The 21273-nt window shown below is 41.7% G+C and overlaps 2 protein-coding genes across 2 annotated transcripts; one reads left to right on the top strand and one right to left on the bottom strand.

Annotated features, from left to right (window-relative positions):
• Nucleotides 1–65: 65 nt before the first annotated feature.
• On the bottom strand, nucleotides 66–10790 carry adsl (adenylosuccinate lyase; the record flags this gene model as incomplete). The annotated part of the gene is made up of 12 exons (XM_079644447.1): nucleotides 66–272; nucleotides 1388–1564; nucleotides 2009–2189; nucleotides 2949–3096; nucleotides 4023–4092; nucleotides 4214–4304; nucleotides 4798–4844; nucleotides 5403–5574; nucleotides 5982–6061; nucleotides 6260–6304; nucleotides 7751–7954; nucleotides 10647–10790. 12 exons carry the CDS (start codon nucleotides 10788–10790, stop codon nucleotides 186–188), a joined length of 1446 nt encoding a protein of 481 aa, XP_079500573.1. The 3' UTR covers nucleotides 66–185.
• A 141-nt stretch (nucleotides 10791–10931) lies between these two features.
• Nucleotides 10932–20759, top strand: LOC307015668 (GTPase IMAP family member 8). The gene is made up of 7 exons (XM_079644444.1): nucleotides 10932–11064; nucleotides 11631–12220; nucleotides 13595–14153; nucleotides 15353–15450; nucleotides 15532–15663; nucleotides 17696–18286; nucleotides 18385–20759. Exons 2-7 carry the CDS (start codon nucleotides 12190–12192, stop codon nucleotides 18456–18458), a joined length of 1485 nt encoding a protein of 494 aa, XP_079500570.1. The 5' UTR covers nucleotides 10932–11064; nucleotides 11631–12189; the 3' UTR covers nucleotides 18459–20759.
• Nucleotides 20760–21273: the final 514 nt, after the last annotated feature.

Genomic DNA, 21273 nt, shown 5'->3' with positions numbered 1-21273 from the left:
TTTTCACATTCTAGTCCATTTTTATTTAAAAACCACCGGAAGAAATGAAAACAGTATGACAGAAATGTATTGTATTTTTTATTTGAGATTCAGCGTTCACCACCAACATGATGAGGACTTGTCTTTTGGTGTGTGTGTGTGCGTGTGTGTATGAGTGTGCGTGCGTGCGTGTGCATGTGTGCACATCAAAGCTCAAGCTCAATTTTGACATCCATTTTAGCCTTAAAAGGCTCCAGCAGGGGGCGCACTTCTTCAGACAGGAACCTGGTGACCTGAAAACAGGGAAGAAATAAAGAAAGGAATAGATTATTTTACCAAATCATTGTCATATATTTTGTTAATGTTAAGCCTCAAACGGCTTCTGTGAAATATCTAGACAAGATAACTGATTCACTCAAGGTTTATTGTCATCACAAAACTAGGGTGTAATATGTAATGTATGAACTTAGATCGCAGGTTCCTCAACAGATAGACAAGATAACTGTCGTCTACTTTTGGTATTTCTCTTAATAAAAACTCACTTATCCTATTTCTTGGAAAAACAGAGAAATAATAATAAGAAATACAATTAAAATGTATTCCTGGTAAAAAAAAAAAAACGTTTAAATAGTTAAATGAATTACCAGGAATCAAGTTACAAGATGATAATGACATATCAAATACACAGCCGGAAAAATCTGCCCCTTCCTTCAGACTTCCTTACAGAGCCCCTCCTCCAACACACACGAACGCGCACATGACCAATGAGGGCACGAGATAAGTTTGTGCACAGATGGAAGGCTGACAGGCAGGTAGGTCATCCAGTTACTTTAGCCGGGCCGGCTCAGATGATTGGTCGTGCTTTTTACAGCGCCATGGCTTCCACAGATGACATTCGTTTATGGATTAGTTGTCAAAGCATTTCAGATATTCATTGCTATCGGGATGTTAAGAGCATTCCATGGAATATAACAAAAAGTGTATCTCGAGCCGGTTTCTCAAACTTACCTACCCCACCTTTAAAGGAAGGATCTTTTAAACTAAATAAGTGGAATGCAGAACTCTGATTTTTAGATTTGGATTTGTTCATTACGTTAACCGTTTTGACCGCACTGTAACCATATCATGTCTTAAAATACAATTATAATACCATTAATAATAATAAATGTATTTTGTAAGCGCTTTTACAGGTGTTCAAAGTTGCTTTACAGAGGCAGTAAAAAAGGACAACAAATAAAAATAATAAAAGTCACATTAAAAGCCAATAAAACAACAATCACATTAAAATCCAGTTTGAAGAGGTGAGTTTTTGTAAGTTTTTCGAAGGTGGTGAGGTCATTAATACAGAGATATTCAACATAACCTGAGAGCTGTTAAATAAAAACAGGGAGGGCTGTCAGTGTTCTACCTGCTGGGGGGCGCGTCCGATGAAGGTCTTGGGGTCCAGGACTGAGTCCAGGTGCCCGAGGATGGGGGCGAAGTAAGGGTCTCTCTGGACTCTGGCCAGCAGGTCGTTGTCCCCCCCCTCCTGTTTGACCACAGCCGCCGCCTCCTGGGACAGAACACGGATCTTCTCGTGGCAATCCTGAAGGAGGACAGAGTTTTATTTTAAGTTAAGTAACGTCAACTTTTGTCCAAACATATCCAATCCATCTGTTGAACCTTTTGCCTTGTATGAAAAGTGAAAAACATAAAAACTGGTAGGGATGACCTGGACTGAAATTGGTCAAAATTGGTCAACACAATTAACACAGGCCGTAAGACTTTTAAACACCTGAGCTTTTGAAAGAACATCCATAACATTCATCTGTCTGCAACTTATATCAATATTCCAATTAGTTGTATATTGACTATTCTGCACTATTTCTATTCTACTCAATTGTATTTTATTTACTTGCACTGTTGGAGGAGCCTGTGACCTGAGATTTTAATTGTCATAACTACGCTGTTGCTATGTACACATCACAATAAAAGCCTTGAACTAATATGAATATATACTTTATGGCAGAACATGAATGAAGTGCAGCACCTGTCTGTTTCCTCCGGCCTTCACCATGGCCATGATGATGTTCTCTGTGGCCATGAAGGGCAGCTCGTGGCGGATGTGCCTCTCGATGACTTTGGGGTAGACCACCAGCCCCTCTGTGATGTTCTGCAGAGTGCTGAGGATGATGTCCGCCGTCAGGAAGGACTCGGGCAGGGAGATCCTCCTGCACATGAGCAAGAAGGAAACTGTTAGGAAAATATCTCTCGTCACCGGCTTGAGCTTCAATAATCAGGATACATGTATTTATGATCCTCTCAAGAATGGAAGTAGTCATCACACACAGAGCATCAACTAGTTCCTGAACAGTGTCCTTCACATGCTGATATCCAGGAGAGGGAGTTACACAGTCTCAAGATGGAGGAATAGAAAGCAGTATTCAATGTTTACTTCAGATTAGCTCCACGTCAGAAATGATCATGCTTGTCATATGTCTCTCTCCATAGAGGCTGACTCATCATGTTAATCACATAGCTATCATATGCCTCAAACAGTCCTGATGCTCTTCTAGGTCAAATCTTCGATAAATAAAATGCAATTACGTAACTACCACTACGGTTTTTGCACTACTAAATGCTAAATACTGTTAATATTGACATTAATTGAGAATATATATAAATATATATATATATTATTATGCTGCTGTGTTTATTGTAAAAAAAATTGTAACTGGCACAACAATTTCCTATCTTAATCATCTTAATCATACATCCTCTCATGTACGCAGTTACAGTTGGGGCTTTGTTATCATGTGCTACTCTGATATTGGAAGAGTACATTCACTATTTTCCAAACAGAAACATTGGTTTATAAGAAGAGGAAGAAAGAGAGAAAACCCCTTCAGCTGAGTGTGTGTGTGTGTGTGTGTGTGTGTGTGTGTGTGTGTGTGTGTGTGTGTGTGTGTGTGTGTGTGTGCGGTGTTGACCTGTTGGCGCTGTCGTCCAGCGTCCTCTCCAGCCACTGGACGGAGGCGGTCTGCAGCGGGTCGGACAGCAGTGCCACCAGGTGCCGGGCGAGGCTGCAGCAACGCTCCGCACGCATCGGGTTCCTCTTGTAGGGCATGGCACTGGAGCCTGGGGGGGGGGGGGAGAGACGATGTCATGTTGATAAAGACTGTACTGATACTGGCATAGAGTGGTGCAGGAACGAGTCCTAAAACCCGGAAGTGAGTTAGCATTTTACCACTACTGGTTCCCTTGTCAGAGTCAACGGGTTTTTCAAACATATTTTTGGAAAATATCTGGAACTAAGGTCTGTGGTTGAGACACATTGAAGAGACAGGTCACGTTTTGTTCTACGACATTAAATCCATCAGCAGTGACCCTGCTGGTTATTTCTGAAGAGTTGACGTGTCTGAAAAACGATGGTTGTTACCAAGTGGCTGAATAGGACTACAGAAGTTGTCGAGGCCGTTGTACGTCATTCTACGTAAACACTCTAAGTTTGTTTGCCCTGTTCTGCTTGAAATCAAGTACCTGCCTCCTGCAAACTGTTAAAACAAACGCTTCAACTTTTTGAATATGGATCTTAAGTTGTTGTGACGTTGAAGTCGTGCTGCTGTACTCGGCTGTAGTTCGTTTACATAGCCTAACGTTAGCATTTTTCTTCTGTCGACTAGATTTAGGATTAGGAAATGATAAAAGTAGGGTAGACATATTATCTGGGTGAACAAATCGTGCATTTATCAAACAGGTTCCTTTTCCACAGATCTTATTTTTTACAATATTCCAAAATCCAATGGAGAAATCTCGTTGCTGTTTTGTCGAGGGAACCCAGGCGCAGCTTACTTCCGGGTCGGCCTACAAAGACATGTCATCCCTGCACCACTCTATTACAGGATAATAGAAGATAAGAAGTATTTTATTGATCGCAATTTGGGAAATGTTTGCGTTGCAGCAGAATAAAAAAGACAAGGCATTGTACATTAGAGAACTTAAAAGACTAGAAATAAATATTCCAAAATGCAAACATCTCAAGTAGAATGTGTGCGTGAATGTACCAATCTGCTCTTCCTCAAACGGCTCCTCGATCTCCTTCAGGTTGGCGAGCAGGCGGATGTCCGTACAGATCTGCAGAGGGATTAGAATTAAGCATCAATTGAAAGTTGTCAGGTACAAAAAAAAATACATTTCCTTCAGACTCCACTAGATGGCGATGTTTCTCCATGCGTCTCCTCCTCCTGCAGCTCACCTTGTGCACAGAGGCTCCCATGCTGGCCAGGCTGGAGACACAGTCCACGTCCACCTTCCGGCTGTACGTCTGTCCGGTCACCAGGTAGGCTCTGTGGGCGAGGGGAACAACATCAACGAGGGTAATAGCAGAGCAAGTCTCTATAAACCACCCTTATTGTGGCCCTGGCATTTAACGCTTTAGGCAAGGCAAGTTTATTGATATAGCACCTTTCAACACAAGGCAATTCAAAGTGCTTTACAAAAATGAAAGACATGAAGAAAATGGCATTTAAAAACAGTCATTAAAAAGCAAAGATAATCAAATAAACATTAAAAGACAAAATACATGAATAAAAGTTACAGTGCAGTTTAAGATAAGATGTGAATAGTTCAAATAGTTCAAAAAGAAAAGTCTTCAGCCTGGATTTAAACGCAGTCAGAGTTGCAGCGGACCGGGAGGTTTCTGGGAGTTTGTTCCAGATACTCGGAGCATAGTAACACAACATAAGCTTGTCTGTTTGTCCTGTGGTACACATCACATTGCCTCCAGTGGTTCTTCTGAATATTAGGGGCAGGGATCGAAGATGTTTCCACAGAACTTACTTTTTGAAGCCAGCCATCTCTGTCACCATTCTGTCAAGATCTTCCACCTGATGAAGGGAAATGATCAAACGTGAAAATTGTCAAACTTGGAAACTTTGATTTGTATATACATATCCCTTCCTATGTTACTTTTGGGAAAACGTTTTGTTCATATGGATTATTGGTTCACAGTCGATGCACGTGGGGAAAAAAACAGTTTTTCTTCAAGAATTCAAAATAAACCGGGGTGAGAATGTACCAGCGTCCTGTTGATTGTGTGTAGAAGTGTCATCATGGTATTAAGTGCTCCAGAGAGTGTTTATAAGTGTTTCTCTTCAGTCCTTAAGTGTGCCATAAACCTTCTTTATGCCACTTACCCAATTATGTTTAACTTTACAGATGTCTAATCGAGTTCAAAATGAGGATTTTCAAGATCGGTGTGAACCAAGCAAGGCATCGCAGATGAACGTTTTTTAACCACAATTTTCATAGCAGTGTAAACCAGGCTGGCGATCTGTGATGTGTGCGAGGTGTGAAGTTACCATAACAGTCTGTGATACTATATATTAGGATGCTCTCTAACACCACATGTAAAACAGAATAATATGAACTTAGTGTGTTTTCACCTTGCCATGTTCCCCCTCAAAGAGCTGCAGGAAGCTGGCCTGGGTGCCGGTGGTGCCCTTCACGCCTCTGAAGCGCAGATCATCCCGAGCTCTCTGCAGGTTCCTCATGTCCATCGCCAGGTCCTGAAGCCAGAGACACGCTCGCTTCCCCACCGTGGTCAACTGGGCCGGCCTGTGGGCAGAGCAGGGTTAATACAATACAATAATTAATAATAATGTTAAATAACTAACAAAACACAAAATGATGGGATCCCTTCAACTTTTCAAATAACTAGTCCGAGAGTCCGATACACCCCTCTTGATTATCTACAGTTAACACAACACTAAAGCATTCATTTTCAGACCAATTCAATCAAATATACACAACAATTGTATGCCTTATTTTAAACATAAAAACACTTTTCAATCAGTTAAAAACCAAAGCAAAGTAGCTATCCCCCAATATGTTACAACACACTTCAGATCCCGTCAATGTCAAATTAAAATTCCGGTAAAAAGAGCCCCAAACAAACACAATGATTTGAATGGTAATGACAGGAAGTGTTTTAGATGGTGAGATGCAGCTGTATTCAGACTCACTGGTAGTGTGTGAAGCCGAGCGTGGGGAGGTCGGCGTATTTCTCTGCAAAGTTTGACAGTCTGTCAATGACTCTGGCCAGCTGTAGCAGAGAAAGGGTTTTAGTGCATGGTCATTGCATAATACACTCTATATAACCTTCTTTATGAATGTATGTGTAGTGTGAGAAAGAACGACTGCAGTGATTATTTCTACTTTGATGACTTGTTAGTGAACAGCTGAGACCTGCAAAGACAGATGTAACAACGATGCGTGTTCCTGGCAAACAGCTGAGCCTCACCTTAGGCAAGAGGATGTCGAATCCGTCACGCAGCATAATCAGATCCTGAGGGGGAGAAACAAAAACACTTTAAAGGAAAGCACTACACGCATAATCCTAATGCAATATTATGTAATGCGGATGGAATTGGTTGGAGATAGTGACCCTTTAGAGATGTTTGTATTATTACAAGACCGGTGGGAGAGATAATAGGAGATTTTTCTTTTTTTACTAATTTTTTTATTTCAGCTTGAGCAACTTAAAGAGGCCCTATTGTGCTGTTATGGGTTTTCCCTCTCCTGTAGGGTGTTATAAAGGTTTTGGTGCATGTAAATGGTCTGCAAAGGGTAAAATCCCAAAGTCCCCCCCCCCCCCTGCCTTAACCGCCTCCATTGGACTCCTTTGTTTACTTCCATAACTCATATATCCACTCTCTGATTGTGTTACGTTATTATGAGAGTGCTCTCATACTTGTTTGATTCGGAAATTGTATATAAATATATGTGTGTGTCTATGTCCGCATCTGTGGCCTGTTATTGTCTCATTATACCGCACTGTCAATGAATCAAAAGTAAATATATAAGTGGTCATGAACACATCTGTCCATCAGACAGAGTGCTGAAGTGTCATCATTAATGGACGTCTCTTTAAAATGACCGCTCAGAGGAGAGGGAGGAGTTCTCATTTCTCTAACCGCCTGCTGCTTCCACTCCTCTCTCCTCGGTTCCCCTCCTCGACTCCTCCGCTCGCATCTGCTGTGGGCGGGACTAAGTCACGAGGATAGGAGTCAAGGATAGGAGTCGAGGAGGGGAATTAGAGAAATGAGAAAGGGCCATAGTGACTGGCTCAAACACATTGTACGTGATAGGCTAAGGGGCGGGACATCTCTAAGCGGTTGACCAATCACAACAGAGCCGGCCAGCTAACCAATCAGAGCAGACTGGGCTCTGGTTTCAGACAGAGGGTGAAAAGAGGTGCTGCAGCGCAGTCAGTATGAGTAAAAAAAGAGCTTTTTGAACATTAAAGCATGGAGACATGTCCCAGTAGACACTGATACTGATATGAACCTGAATATGAGCAGGATATGTCCCCTTTCATTTCCTATCTCCTTTTTGTCAATAATGTTTTAATCAAATTCAAGCAACCAAATATTTGGTAAAAGCATAAAACTCCCTTATCTCTTTTTCCTGTTTGTCATTTTATCAAACACTCAGTCCCAGGCTTTTATTTTATTCTTTATATTTGGTCAGAAAGTTCCTCAATGTATCATGTCATTGTATATTTAGGTTTATTTGTCATTGTTATTACTGTAATGGTCTTTTTATGTTATTTTCATTATAGTTGCCATATTTTTCGTACTTCTTTTTATACAGCACCTGCATTGGTACTCTGTATTGTCTCCAGCTATTGTGTTATGTGTGGGAAAAACCAATAAATAAAGTGTTAAAAAAAGGAAAAAAGTGAAAATATGACATTATTGATTAGAAAGTGTGCAATCTACGGAATAATTACAGTGTTGTCTCCCACGTAGCAGGAGGTGGCGCCCAGGTGGATGATGGGAGCGGCGGTGGGGCAGCAGTGAGCGAAGGTGTGGACGTGAGCCATAACGTCGTGTCGGAGTTTACGTTCCTCCTCGGCCGCCATGGCGAAGTCGATGTCCTTTTCGTGGCTCTCCATCTCCACAATCTGGGCGTCGGTGATGGTCAAACCCAAAGCCTGAGGAGGAGGAGGAGGACGAGGATGAGGAGGACGAGGGGGAGAGTGATGAAGACAGCAGCATAATATTAAAACTGTACACTAACACTGCAGTAAAAAGAGAAATGAAATATCTACAGGAAACATGAAACATAGACGTTCATTTACATCATTAATGTAAATATTACCAGTTTTTAGTAGTGCAAAAAAACCGTAGTGGCAGTGGAAGAATTAAGAGGTTGCTGATAGAGATGTACAGCCAATGTTATTAGAGCATGGATTGAATTATGATTTGATATCCTTGTTCTATTAGGTTAAAATAATCACGTCACTTTGGGATGATTGAACAGATGATGACTTTTCCTTCTGTCCTCTCTGCAGTGTCTCCTCGTGAGATCCTGATTAGATTAAAGTTTCTATCGGGATAAAGCAGTCATGTGATGGGACAACAGAATTGACAAAAGGGTTTCTGCAGATGTAAGAGTTTAAAGACCACATGGAGTATCATGTAATAATCATTTGTATTTTGCACACAAACTGGAAGAAATATGAAGAAACAATTGTTGCCTATGCATCCAAATAAGCCACAGAATTACCTTAAACAAAAAATGTATTTATTGACATGTTTGAATAATACAAAAGTAATAGTTATTTATATGAGGTCGTAATCCAACTAAAGTTAAAATCTAAACCGAAGTTACAAAAGCTTTGAAGGCTGGGTTTGTGCAGGATTTTAAAAAGTTAAATGTTTGTAATACCACATAGAAAGACATTTAATAACCATTACACTCAAGCCTTTGATGTATGAACAAAAACGAGAAGCCTATGAATTAAAGTTACCCCTAAAATTACTTTAAGTTCATGAATTTATTGACATGTTTAAATAATACAATAATTATAAATAACAAGTCTAAATCTAGCTAAGAGTAAACACTAAATCTTAAGAAGCTGATAGTGAAGCATTTGCTTGAATTCATTTTAGGCACTTTAATGTAAGACTTTGAGGGACTTTAAAGGAGGGCTAAAAGGTCAAAGGTCAAAGGTCAGTCTGTTAGAAAGTCTATAAATAGTGACTGAATAAAGAAATATTAAAAACGTAACTGTAACACGCAGCCTCTCCGGGTTGTTCTGGATCCTGTTACTGGGACATTCTCTAAATGCTATTTTCACACACGAGCCGCACAGAGGCAGCCACAGGCCTCGTAGCTCTGCAGCAAGATAACATAACATCCCAAATGTAGAGAGGACGGACTCTGATCAGCTGGGATTAGTGTGTGGTCATGTGAGGGGATGCATGTGAGAGAGGGTCTGTCTCCAGTTAACCCCCCTCCTGTCTGCTTTAATAGAGCTAATGCAGAATTCACTTTAAGTCATTATAAGATTTGCAGAATTAGGATTTGAGTGTTTTTGATGCAAAGAGAGGAATATTAAGCACATTTCTGCATGTGATGATGCCTGTGTGCTAAACATGAGCTGATGGACCTTAGAGATCACGTGACTGTTTCGTCTGCAAGCTAAATGTCAACATGTTCCAGAGGGTGCTTCTTTTTTTTTTTTTAACCTATGACGGCATGATTGCAGGCTGTGATACCAAACTTTGCTCAATCCCACATTTTCATTAGTTTGAATTGTGATAAAGACCAAACGTTTCCAAATAAAATTAAAATATGTCAGGTATTTGGGGAACTTTTAATGCACATACAGGATATTTCAATTTGATGGAGCATGTATATAAACTGATACAGAGGCTATTCATGTGTGATACTGTCAGACAGTGAAGGTTAAGAAGATTTAAAGAAGCTACTTAAGTGGACCTGCTACTGCACTGAAACTGTACTTTGAACATTTTAAATACATTATTAACATTTTAAAAATTGTATACCCCTTTTATCTAAGCGCTTTTTGTTTTGTTTTATGTATATATATATGTCACACTGTGGGATTGCGGGAAACGGTATCTCGAGATTTCTGGATGTATAACACATGTAGTAATTTTGACAATAAAGCTGACTTTGACAATATATAAATCTGTATATTGCATCAGTGCCAAAAAAACTCAACCAGAAACATTTTTATGGCTTGTTGCAGTGATGCTGGTGGGTTTTTGCCAACATTTTCTGTCAATGGTTATCAGTGTAAAGAACGCAAACATGATATTTCGTGTAAAACAGAAATGAAGTTCAATATAACCTGTTTTCTTACTAGACTCCATCTTATAGAATAGTCCATTAGTATCTGGTATACTAAAATACAAATGTACACGTTTTTAGTTGTATATACCTCATGTTCCTCTATAACTAGGAGTTAAAACGTATGATTAAATAACTAAATGTTCATTGTGTTTGTAAGTGAGGTTACAATCTAAATGTATTCATGGTTTCTGAGAGTTGTATAACTTTTGAACTTGAAAAATAACACGATTTCTGATAAACTGTTGTATTTGTTGCCTTTATAGATTGTCTTGATACTTTATATTATGTGTTTAGTTACCAGTTGTATGGTACAAGGAGCAGAGATAGCACTTATAGTGACATGCATCATGCAGAAACTTCTCAAAGGCTGTCCCTCCTTAAAACTATATATAGAGGGAACTTGATAGTGCTCTCTAAAGGTCGCAAACTTTAGTTCACTTACAAAGCATGACATATTGTGCATATAAACAAGAAAGGGCACAAGCTAGCTTTGTCATTTTTGCAGCTTCAATGTGTCAAACCTTCTCAGCCTTGGCCAGATAGATCCACAGCTTCCTCCAGGTGGTGAATTTCTTCCTGTCACTGAAGTTGTAGGCCATTTCCTTGCTAGCATACCTGGACACCAGTGGTGAACGGTACTTCATGAACTCGTCGGCTGCCTCCATGTTTGTTAAACGGGGTTTAGTCTGCTAAAACACTAAAGTCTGCTCTGCACCTTCACACACACACACACACTAGCTTCCGAAGTAGCCGACTGCAGATTGTAGCATCACATGGAGAGGTTTGCGACAGTACACGACGACGTACGGCGTGAGGTCAGCGTGCGACACTTTCTATCGGTTTACGGCAGAGTGGCAAGTCTAATTAAAGTGTTTGTTTAAAAACAGCTGCGACGCAACCGGACGCAACAGAGTTGAAACAACGCCCCATTACGTGAGAGTACGTCAACGATTAGAACATTTTAGAGGTTTTAAAATATTATGTATGCACTATGAAGAAAATAATAACCATTTGTTGGTTAAACACGTGATTTTGGGTCCTTGAATGTATCTCGCCATATAGCGTGCATAATGAACCTGTTCAGGAGCCAAGGATGAGCTCAAACATTCAGGGTGATTTATAATGAGTAGCCTATACCCACCATCTGTTAGAAATGACTCACAATCAGGGCTTTAAATTCATAGCAAGTATCACAATAAGATGCTATTTATTGAAGGTGTTATGTATCATATAAGCTTCGGCTGTATGTCTTATATCAATATTTCAATTCATTCATGCCGTAGAGCCCACATCCCCTCCCTGCTTCACAAAAATGTTTTTGATGTCTGCAGGCTTCATATAAATAGTTGTGTTTGTGCACGATGATGCAGCAGCTGGGGAATACATCCAGCTGTAAACAGAGAACAGAGTGCTCCCTTTCTGCCCCCCTCCTTTCCTTATTCTCTTTCATTCTCTCCCTCTCTTTCTCTGTCTATCCATCTTTCTATCTGTCCTCCTGACTGCAGTCTGCATACAGTGCCACGCTGTTGCTGCTGCTGCTGCTGCTGCTGTGTGATACGAGCAAGTGGGAGGACCAGCTCTCTGTATTTCCTCAGGAAAAAAATGACGAGACATCTTCTTGGAGCTGCTGCAGCACGGGTGGATTTGGCTACCAGACTCCTGCATTGCACAATCTCTCCCCTCTAGCTCTGGCAGATAAAATAGACAAAAAAGGGAGACGAGGAGAGGAGCTGCAGAAGGGAAAGGACGAGAAAAAAAAGGAGCCATAGTGGTTTTGAGGGGGTGTGGAGGGTAATAGGTTTGTTTTACTAAAGAGAAAGAGGCGGAGAGGTTGAATGGCAGAGGGAGGCAGGGGTACACAGACGATAGAGTGGGTTACACTGCAGTAGAATGAGGGTAAGGGAGAAAGAGAGAGTCGAGAAGCATTCAAGCTGCCAGCCTTTCAAACACCACTCAGGATCCGTCGCTTTCTGAAGAGGCTAGAAGAGGAATCCAACCGTGGAGGCGAGAAGGAGAAGGAGGAGGGGGGCCGAGGAGGAGGAAGCCAGAGGTTCAACACACAAGATGGCTGCTGTGTCCTCTGCCTCTGACACTGGTGAGTAGGTTTTCATCCTTTGCTGCACACCTTCCCCCCCCCCATCACTCATCATTCAGTCACAGCAGCATCCGGGGTAAACCCTCACAGCCATTTCATGTTCACGCAACCAAAACATCCTCAATACTGGGAAACTGTTGCTGGGAACAACTTCCTGTGTTTCCATCGAAAGTGTCAGCAGTGATGAGTAATGGGGGTAAATCAATTAACTTTCCTCACTCTATGTTCCTCCCTCTTGACATATTCACACAGAGCGGGCATCTACCCTCTTGCCTTCCTGGTGAACATTCATATCTGTGACGCCGTTTATCAAAACATGTATCCTCTTCATGTGATTGCTAAATCATATTGTGTCCACATGTCACTCTCTTTGGAAGGAGTCCAAAGTCTGTCCCTTTTCTGACCCAATTCTTTCCAAAAGCTAGGGACAGATTAAGGGGAGAGAAGGGGATGAGGACAAGAGTGAAAGAGGGGGCGAGGAAAAGGAGGTATAAGAGGTATGAGGTAACAAGGAGCTCAGATAAGAAGAGGAAAATCTAGAGAGTGAGGATAGTGGATACAGGGGAGATTGGAAACACTAGAGTACTAAGAATGCAGGAGAACACAAAAAAACTTGGACAAGACCAAACTTTGGAGACAGATTAGAACAAACCAAAGGATCAGGATCATTTCCTCTTGGGGCCAAAGTCAGAAAATAAAATCAACAAACACATCCTTGTGGGGAACCTCACATATAATCTTAGAACCGAACGAGACTCGAGTCTCCAGGTAGGATGTTTGCAGTTAGACACGCCTTCAAAAGAGATCCAAAAAGGGAGCAAAGAGATAAACGTTTAATTGAAAAGCAAAGTATACGTACAACAGCCTCAACAGCTTGCTATAACTAGAGACAAACAAAAGAAAGTGTTCTGTATGTGTGGACAAAATAATGTATGTTACCGCTCTCACCTGAGCTCTGGATTCATGCCCTCATAGACACCTGGGAAAAAAGGAAAGTAAGATAAAGATACTATTTTGTTTGTTAATACCAATTTGGTAAAACGTTTCGTCACAGCAGCTTTTTAAAATATGGTATTGTTATCATTTGAATATGAAAAAGAGTAGAAAATAAACAAACATAAACCTAAAATAGAAACATCTCAAAATACAAAAACAGAACTAAAATGTACAATATATAGACATTGACAGTGAATGATTACAATGTAGACAATCTATCAAATAAACACTATCGGCCAAATTCCAGCCCCGGGCAAGGCTCCATATTGGACCTCCAAAACAAAGTGAATCCATTTACCTAACCCGAACCACAAAAGGTTATCCAACTGAATAAAGGGGCCAAACAGAGATACATTTGACCACACTGTGTTTCAACAGGGGACCCCAGAAGCCGACAGCCCCCTGAGCGCAGACTCCTGATCCTGGGGGGGCCTCAGTCCGGTAAGACCTCCACGGCCAACAGCATCCTTGGAGATGAAGTCTTCGATGTTGCGACGGAGACGACCCACAGCAACGTGGGTCAGACGGAGATCTACGGGCGGCGGGTCACCGTGGTGGACACCCCGCCATGGGCCATCCCCAGCGACCCAGCGGTGGAAAACACAGAACCCGACCCCGAAGAGAACGCCGGAGCCGAGTCGGAGAACCCGGCACTGCCTCCGCAAAGCCTGGATAGCGAGGGGCCCTGCATGGGGGCCATCCTCTGCCCTCCTGGACCCCACGCCATCCTGCTGGTGGTGTCGGTCACCCAGCCCTTCACGGAGACCGAGAAGAGGGCAGCGGATGAGCAGCTGGGGGCCCTGGGAGGAGGGACCTGGAGGTATTCTATGGTGGTCTTTACTGGGGTGGACAAGCTGCCTAAAGAGGTCTTCATTGAGGAACACATCGCCAACACTGGAGAGGCCCTGCAGTGGCTGGTGGAGAGATGCGGCAGCAGGTACAATGTTTCTCTTTCATTCTCTCTGAGTTCCCCTGGAAATCGATCCTTAACAAAGACACTCTTTCTCTGTCTTGTCTGTGTTAGTTTAAGCAGAGCAAATCACAAACTAAAAGAGCACTCAGAGAACAAAGACCTACGCAAGGACAAATGTACTATCTCCCAATGTTAATGAAAGTGAAAAATAATTTGTGTATCTGCTCCTAAATGTAATGGGTTCTTTCTTGGCCTGTGCTACACTCTTCCACCAAGTGTTATTAAAACGTCGCCCATAGCTTTTACGCAATCCTGCTGCCAAACCAACCAAACCGAAAACATAACCACCCCTTGGCTGTTCGAATAATTACTGAATATTGTGGTTGTAGCAGCAGTTAAATGGACATTGTCAATTGTCAAAGTCTCTGTACGGCTCTTGGTCAGTACTACTGCGTGTATGATAAAGGGCCCTTTTTTTCCTAGTGCAGTTAAAATACTCTTCCAATCTGATTAATTGTTTTAAGAGATGTAATTTGAGTCAGCTTTAGTTGGGGCTGAAGACTACAAGTTTGTAAATGGATTAAATCTGAGGGGATGGAGCAACAGAATCTACAACTAGCATAACACACCCTATCTCTGACAGAGGTTTGGACGGCCAAGTTGCATTGTGGTTAATGTAGGTGGAGCACCTTTTTCACAGGCTGGCCTCGCCAACTGTACACATCTCATGTTATAAACCATTAAACTTTGATTTAAGGGGTACTCCGGCGGCTTAATATTGCTGCAGAGGTGGAGATATTCTGACTTGTAGTCATTCATACAGTTCAGATTGTAAAACACCCAGTCCTACAATGTTCACTTTATATTTTGAGGGTTTAAGTTTCAAACCTAAGCTGTGATAACCTCCAAGATATTGCCAGTCTTTGTTTTGTTTTTCAAGTTTTCATATTTTAATTTCAGGGCCAGCTGCAGTAAAAGGAAAGTGGAAAGTCTCCAACATGTCCAAACACCACTTACCAGTTCTAAAGAATCTCAGGGGAAAACAAATCTCTTGGAACAGAGAGTCTAGTCATGGGAGATTTTTTGTTTACGAAGTCCGAACTGATTGCTAAGTTAAAGCTCTACGCCCACTGAAAGTGAAAATTACTGTTTATTCATGAGAAGGACCCATCATTATGAGTGAAGTGAACTTAATCTGAAACACGTTTTTTTTCCACCTGCAGGTATCATGCCTTTGATAACACTCGTAAAGAAACCGAAGACAACACGCAGGTTCCCGAGCTGATGGAAAAGGTTGAGGAGATGATCACTGACAACCAAGGTTTGTTTTGACATTAATATTAAGTAGGTTTTGCATTATTAACGGGCGAACAGTGGATAATTTATTGTTGCTGCCAAGCAGGCTGGTACTTTGAGGTGAACGAGTTGATTCTACTGGAGGAAGAGCAGGCCCGACGAGCTCTGGAGGAGGAGACGATGAGGATGGAGGAACATGCGAGGCAGAGGGATCAGATGATCGGAGGACCTCCCAGAGGTATGAGGGGGTCGTGTGTGTGTCAGAGTGTATTCATTTGTGCAAGTGAGTTAGTCATGTGGAGAAGTAGACAGATGAGTGCCACGTGTCATAATGCTGCTCCAGAGGAAACAAAACTCCAGTATTGGTGTTCCAGGAAACAGCTTACTCATTATCAATCAATATTTCTTTATTCCTAACTAATGCAGTGGTCAGTTGGAGGGAGGCCATGAGTAGTGCATGCCTGTACCACGCAGGCCAATTACTCAGCCCCTGGAAGTGCTTACCACAGCAATTTCGAGAACCGTTCATCCAATAGACTTCAAAATCGACACTGAATCCCTTGGGTTCTCAGCAAAACAACGTCAAGTGTGAAGTTGATTGGATCAATGGTTCTCGAGACATTCTGAGGACAATCATACATACATAGACAGACAGGGATTCATTCCTTTATAATTAAAGATGCTGCTACAACGCCAACTATGGGCCAAATGGGACCTAATCTGGAATGTTTTCTGTATATATTTCCGATGTTCCACACTAAATATGGGGATAATGCTGAACTTTGGTTGGAGTAGTAGCAAAGATTGACAGGTTGCTACTACAGGGCATCGAAGTGTTTGGGTGTTGTCCGTGTTTTCCACAACTTTAACCCTTTCACAGTGTGCACTACCTGCACCATAAGTACATGTTGGGGTTTGAACATCAGGGCCTTCTAGGTCATGTGAAACTGAGGGCAACCCTGAAGCAGGTGGCAGATCAGCCATAATAATGATGTGTGTGGGTGGTTATCTCTGAATGAAGTGTATGAAATGTGTACAAAATACATTCACATAGTTCCTCAATAAATAAAACACTTAAACATTCAAAGGCAATATGACAGATGGATAAATCTTGCAGAGCATATACAAAACCAACCAAGCAAATATGCATGAAGAACAAGCACAATGTAATTATTTTCACTTTTAACTTATTTTCTTCATTTTTTTTTTTAACTTAATGTTAGGTGTTTCAGTTCCTTCGTCTGACTCCTTTTAACAGCACACAGGTGCCAATCATTTTCTTGATTGGTTTCCTCCAGCTTCTCTCAGGGGTGCTTGATTAGCCACTCCCCTTTTTCTCAGGGAATCTGTAGGTGTGTTTACTTTCTCCCTGTCATGCTACAAGTCCACAAAAGTAATTGCAAGATTTAGGTGACCTTAAAATGTATTTTGTTTGTAATGTGCTCCATAAGTCAAAGGCTGTGGTGGGAATGTATTTATCAAATGTGGATAGAGAATCAAACCATTCAGCTGTCTTAGTCGTATTTTATTTCTTACAAGAAAGTTCAGTCAGTCATACAGAGAGCATACAGTCTGCAGAGTGAAAGACGAAGAGCCGAGTTTGGGTTGCATATGTAAACACAGAGAGAGGAGAAAGGGAGGGGTGAAGCTTGGTGATAATGAAAGGAGCATTCTGGAAGTTTAGGGAGTTAGGGAGGCCATATCAGGAAGTTCTCAGTTCACCTGAGTTGAAAGTCATACTGCTGGTACACATAGAGTGTAACCAATGTTCCCAAGCTTAGTTAAGATGTGAGAAGTAGTAAATATAGATAAACATTAGCAAATAAGAATCACACAATGATATTATTAAAGTAAGCAAGTGAGTACAATATGTTTCTATTACAAAGGCCAATGGGTGACATCACAGGGACTACATCCACTACTCATGTACAGTTTATAGTCCCAAAGAACCCAGGGGAAAAAAAGAAAACTATTTGACTTTGACTTGTGGTTCAAACGTTACAGGCCAAACAACAAAGTTGTTATATTGCAATCATCACCAAATTGAACAGCATTCAATGGCACTTCCTTTGATCCCACGCAAAACTCTGCAAAGTGTGAAGTGGATCGGATGAACGGTTCTAAAGACATGCGAAGCACACAAACTGACAAAGACTGACAGAGATTTCTTGATTTACAGTTAGACAATTTCTCATTATCTCATGTTGTTTTTCCCGCTATCTCTTGCTTAATATTCCACTCTTTCTTTGTCTGTCTTTCTGATCCTACAGAGTTAAGACTGCTCTTGTTGGGCTGGAAGGGCGTTGGAAAGAGTTCGGTTGGAAACTCCATCCTGGGCCGTCGGTACTTTGAGTCGGGTCAGGAGACAGAGCTGTGCTTGAGGAGGCAGGCTCTCGTGTCCGGCCGTCGGATCACAATCGTCGACACCCCCGGCTGGGACTGGTTCTCGGTGAGGCGGACCCCGAAGCGCATCCGGCAGGAGTCCCAGCGCGGAGCTGCCCTCCTGCGACCCGGACCCCACACCCTGCTGCTGGTGCTTCCCGTCGTATCGTCCCTCACCGCCAGGAAGAGAAGGACACTCCTATCCCACATAGAGACTCTGTTTGGGGACAATGCGTGCCTCCACACCATGGTGCTGTTCAGTTGTGGTGATTGGCTTGGCCGCACGCCCATAGAGGAGCACATTCTTAGAGGCGGGCGGGAGCTGCAAAGACTACTTGAATTCTGCGGGAACTATTACCACGTCCTGGACAGTAAGATTCCTGGCAAGGACAGGACTGTGTCAGTCCTACTGGATAAGATGGAGGAGATGATCAGAGAAAACGGGGACAAGGCCTTCCTCCCCATACAGACCGAGTGGTGTAAGTTAAACCATTTGTGTTAATGTCTAAAGGTTGTGTCTAATCACTGAGACAGTCTTATTATATATTGTTCTAATTATTCGTCTTGTGTTTGACAGTGAGTGAGGAGAGCTCTTACTCCTCTGACAACACGGAGCCTGAGGACGACTGTCGAGGATGCCAGGTTCAGTGATACCATCGCACTCAATGGAAAGTGGAAAGTCTCCAACAGGCCCAAACACCACCTCACGTAACTTAAACCTCTTCTCGATATCCTACTCCAATTCCAAAGAGTTTAAAGGAAAACAAATGGCTTGGAACGGGGAGTCTCCTCAATAGTAGCTCTTTTGTTACAGAGACTGAATTGATCGCTAAGTAAAAGCTCTACCCGGACCGAAAGTGCAAAATCTCCTCAAACCAAGAGGAGGAGAAATATTCAGCTTCTGCTTCAAGGGACCAGAGCCTGATCCCTGTCCGCAAGCATGTACACAGATATTTGCTGCTGCTTAAGAGACCCTGTTTCAACACTGCAGAGTAAAGAATTACTCATAATCCCAACTATGTCCTCAGATTCAACTGATACAAGTAAATCAAAGCCAAAAAGACAATATTATTATGACCACTAAGATTAGGCAGTAGGACTAATGTCTGCACTAAGTTTGACTCTTTTGGTTGTTGAAAGACTAAGAGAGGGTTTGCACCTAAAGACCTAGCTCCTCAATCAAACCATTGCAAGGATAAGCCATTGTTTCAAACTTCTAAAAGGTCAGTTAGCGTCCACAAAGGCAAAACTCAAACAGTCCAGAAGTTGTTAAAAGGTGATGTAAAGGTTGTATTCAAATTGTTCATACAGTTGCCTTGACTGTGTACTCTATGCTGTGACTAGAGTATGTGGCTTAAATATCAATTTGGTGCATTTTTACTAATTTAGAGGCTGTGTAGTTAGCTAGCTGGTTTTGCTAATTTCACCATGCGTTCATGCATCTCTGGCTACAGATAATGAGCCAACAGTGGGGTGGATTGTAAACGGTTAATACGTCACCTCATGCGATAGGAAACTATGGAGCAGCTGACTGCTAATCTTCGGGCAGTTTCCTACCGTGTTGCGCTAGCTAGCTAAAGTATCACTTTTGTAAATTGTACTAATGTAATGGCTGTGTAGTAAGCTAGCTGGTTTTGCTAATTCAAATGAGCTTTCACGCTAATCTGGTTACATAAAATGGGTTGTAAGCGGTCCATCCGTCACTTAATGCGCTAAAAAACTACGGAGCAGAGAACAACTTTCTTTCTGGCAGTTTACCGGGTTGCGCTAGCTAGCTAATTATGTGTCATTTGTGGTCAGACAAACAGTATATTCATCAAATTCAGCGGTAGTAAATGCGAAAATAGGCTACTTGTTTACCAGTCATCAAAACAGGAAATACAATGTTTTTTTATCCAATGAAATTGCACATAAAGGTACGCTACCTGTAATTGGTTTGAAAGGTGCATACCAGAAATAACCGCGGTTCGTCTGTGTCCGTCAATAGAGACCCAGACGAACCGCATCAAGGTAGTTAACGCTACATATATTTCACACTAGTTACCCCTTTCTACATCAAGTGCCATTATTAGTGTCATTCACTTTGAATTAGTTTGAATCAAAAAGGGTTCAATGGAAATGGTTTGAGTGAAAGAGGACGAAAGAATATAAATCCAAAAAAAGAACAGTGTGACAAAAAATTCAAATGTTTACTGGAATTTACATTTTGAATAGAAGAAAAAACTAAGGGATTTAGACATAAGCAATATTACAAATATGATCATTAACATTTGATTAGTTTCTGCTCAGGGAGTCAGGGTTAAATTGCTTCCTCCAGGGCAAAATCTGGTACATTTACAGAAACGCTGATTAACGCTTAACGCAAAACTGAAGACGTAAGTCACATATTAATTCAGAGTGGAGTCTTTTCTCTGAGTATCTGCTGTAGTTTGCTGGAAGTAAAAGAGAGTCCGTGTTTGCGCTTGGGTTGTAATTGGTTCCTTTGGTTTTTGGAAAAAACAATATTCCATCTTAGTAAATCACTCTGAGCCCACCTCTGCTGTAGCGTTCACGCTGGACAGTTCCAGGAGAGGCTGAATTGAAACTGTGTGCAGTCTCAGATCCCTGCGGAGCAACTTTGGGCTGGCTCTGCTTCACTGTTTTTTGGTCATCCTGCATCCAATACATTTATCGACAAGGCAGATTCAGCTACGTGCCTCAGCATCAAAGCGGGAGAGTGGGAGTACTGTGCAGCCATGCGGCAGGGCAGTATCCTATAGGCTTCATCAAGCTTTCGCATGCTACAGAAACAACATAACCTCATGAACCATTTGAGCTCTCATAGGGCTTTTACTACCTTTTTCTACATCAGTGAGACGTCTAAAAAAGTGATGTTTTGAAAAAAAAAAGATATATACTCAGCTCTCAGCGGCATGTTAAGACAACGCATGCAGATAAACGGGTGCCTATAGAGTTGAAGGCAACCTCACTTCGTATTCCTCTGACTCTTGCTAAATGTGAATTTCTGGTGTGTCATCACATCCCTCTACAGCAAAATAAAAAAGATTAAAGTGGACGAAAGAAAATTCACACTCTGAAAGGTACAAATAAAACCGTATATATAATATGTGACCGATACCACTGCCATGCTGTGAAATGTTTTTTTCTACAAATGGTGTAGTTAAATATAAAAAAAAAAACCTGACACTGCTTTCCCTGTGCTTTACTGACTCTGTGCTTCATCTAGTGATGTAGGCTACCGCAGCACTTTGAGTGACTAGCATGACTTTACAATTTGATATGAGGAAAACATTCATTTGGAGTCTTAGAGTCCCACCTCACCTGTGAATATATTGTATATGCCGTGTATATTTACAGTGTAAAACATGTTATGTTGTGCGGCTTTTTGCGAAGCATTTTACACTGTGTAAGTTCTACCACTTTACTGTGGCCAAAGTGATGTTACTTCCTGTGTTGTCCTTCCTAA

The sequence above is a fragment of the Notothenia rossii genome (genome assembly GCF_949606895.1).
Source record: "Notothenia rossii genome assembly, chromosome: 8".
Taxonomy (NCBI): domain Eukaryota; kingdom Metazoa; phylum Chordata; class Actinopteri; order Perciformes; family Nototheniidae; genus Notothenia; species Notothenia rossii.
This window is presented reverse-complemented; position numbering and strand designations above follow the sequence as displayed.

What these genes read in the sequence shown, in the direction of transcription:
- LOC307015668 (XM_079644444.1), top strand. Translation starts at nt 12,190, where the DNA reads ATGGCTGCTGTGTCCTCTGCCTCTGACACTG. An exon ending in GTCCTCTGCCTCTGACACTG is followed by an intron (nt 12,221 to 13,594) that starts GTGAGTAGGTTT and finishes GTGTTTCAACAG; the next exon opens with GGGACCCCAGAAGCCGACAG. An exon ending in GATGATCACTGACAACCAAG is followed by an intron (nt 15,451 to 15,531) that starts GTTTGTTTTGAC and finishes GCTGCCAAGCAG; the next exon opens with GCTGGTACTTTGAGGTGAAC.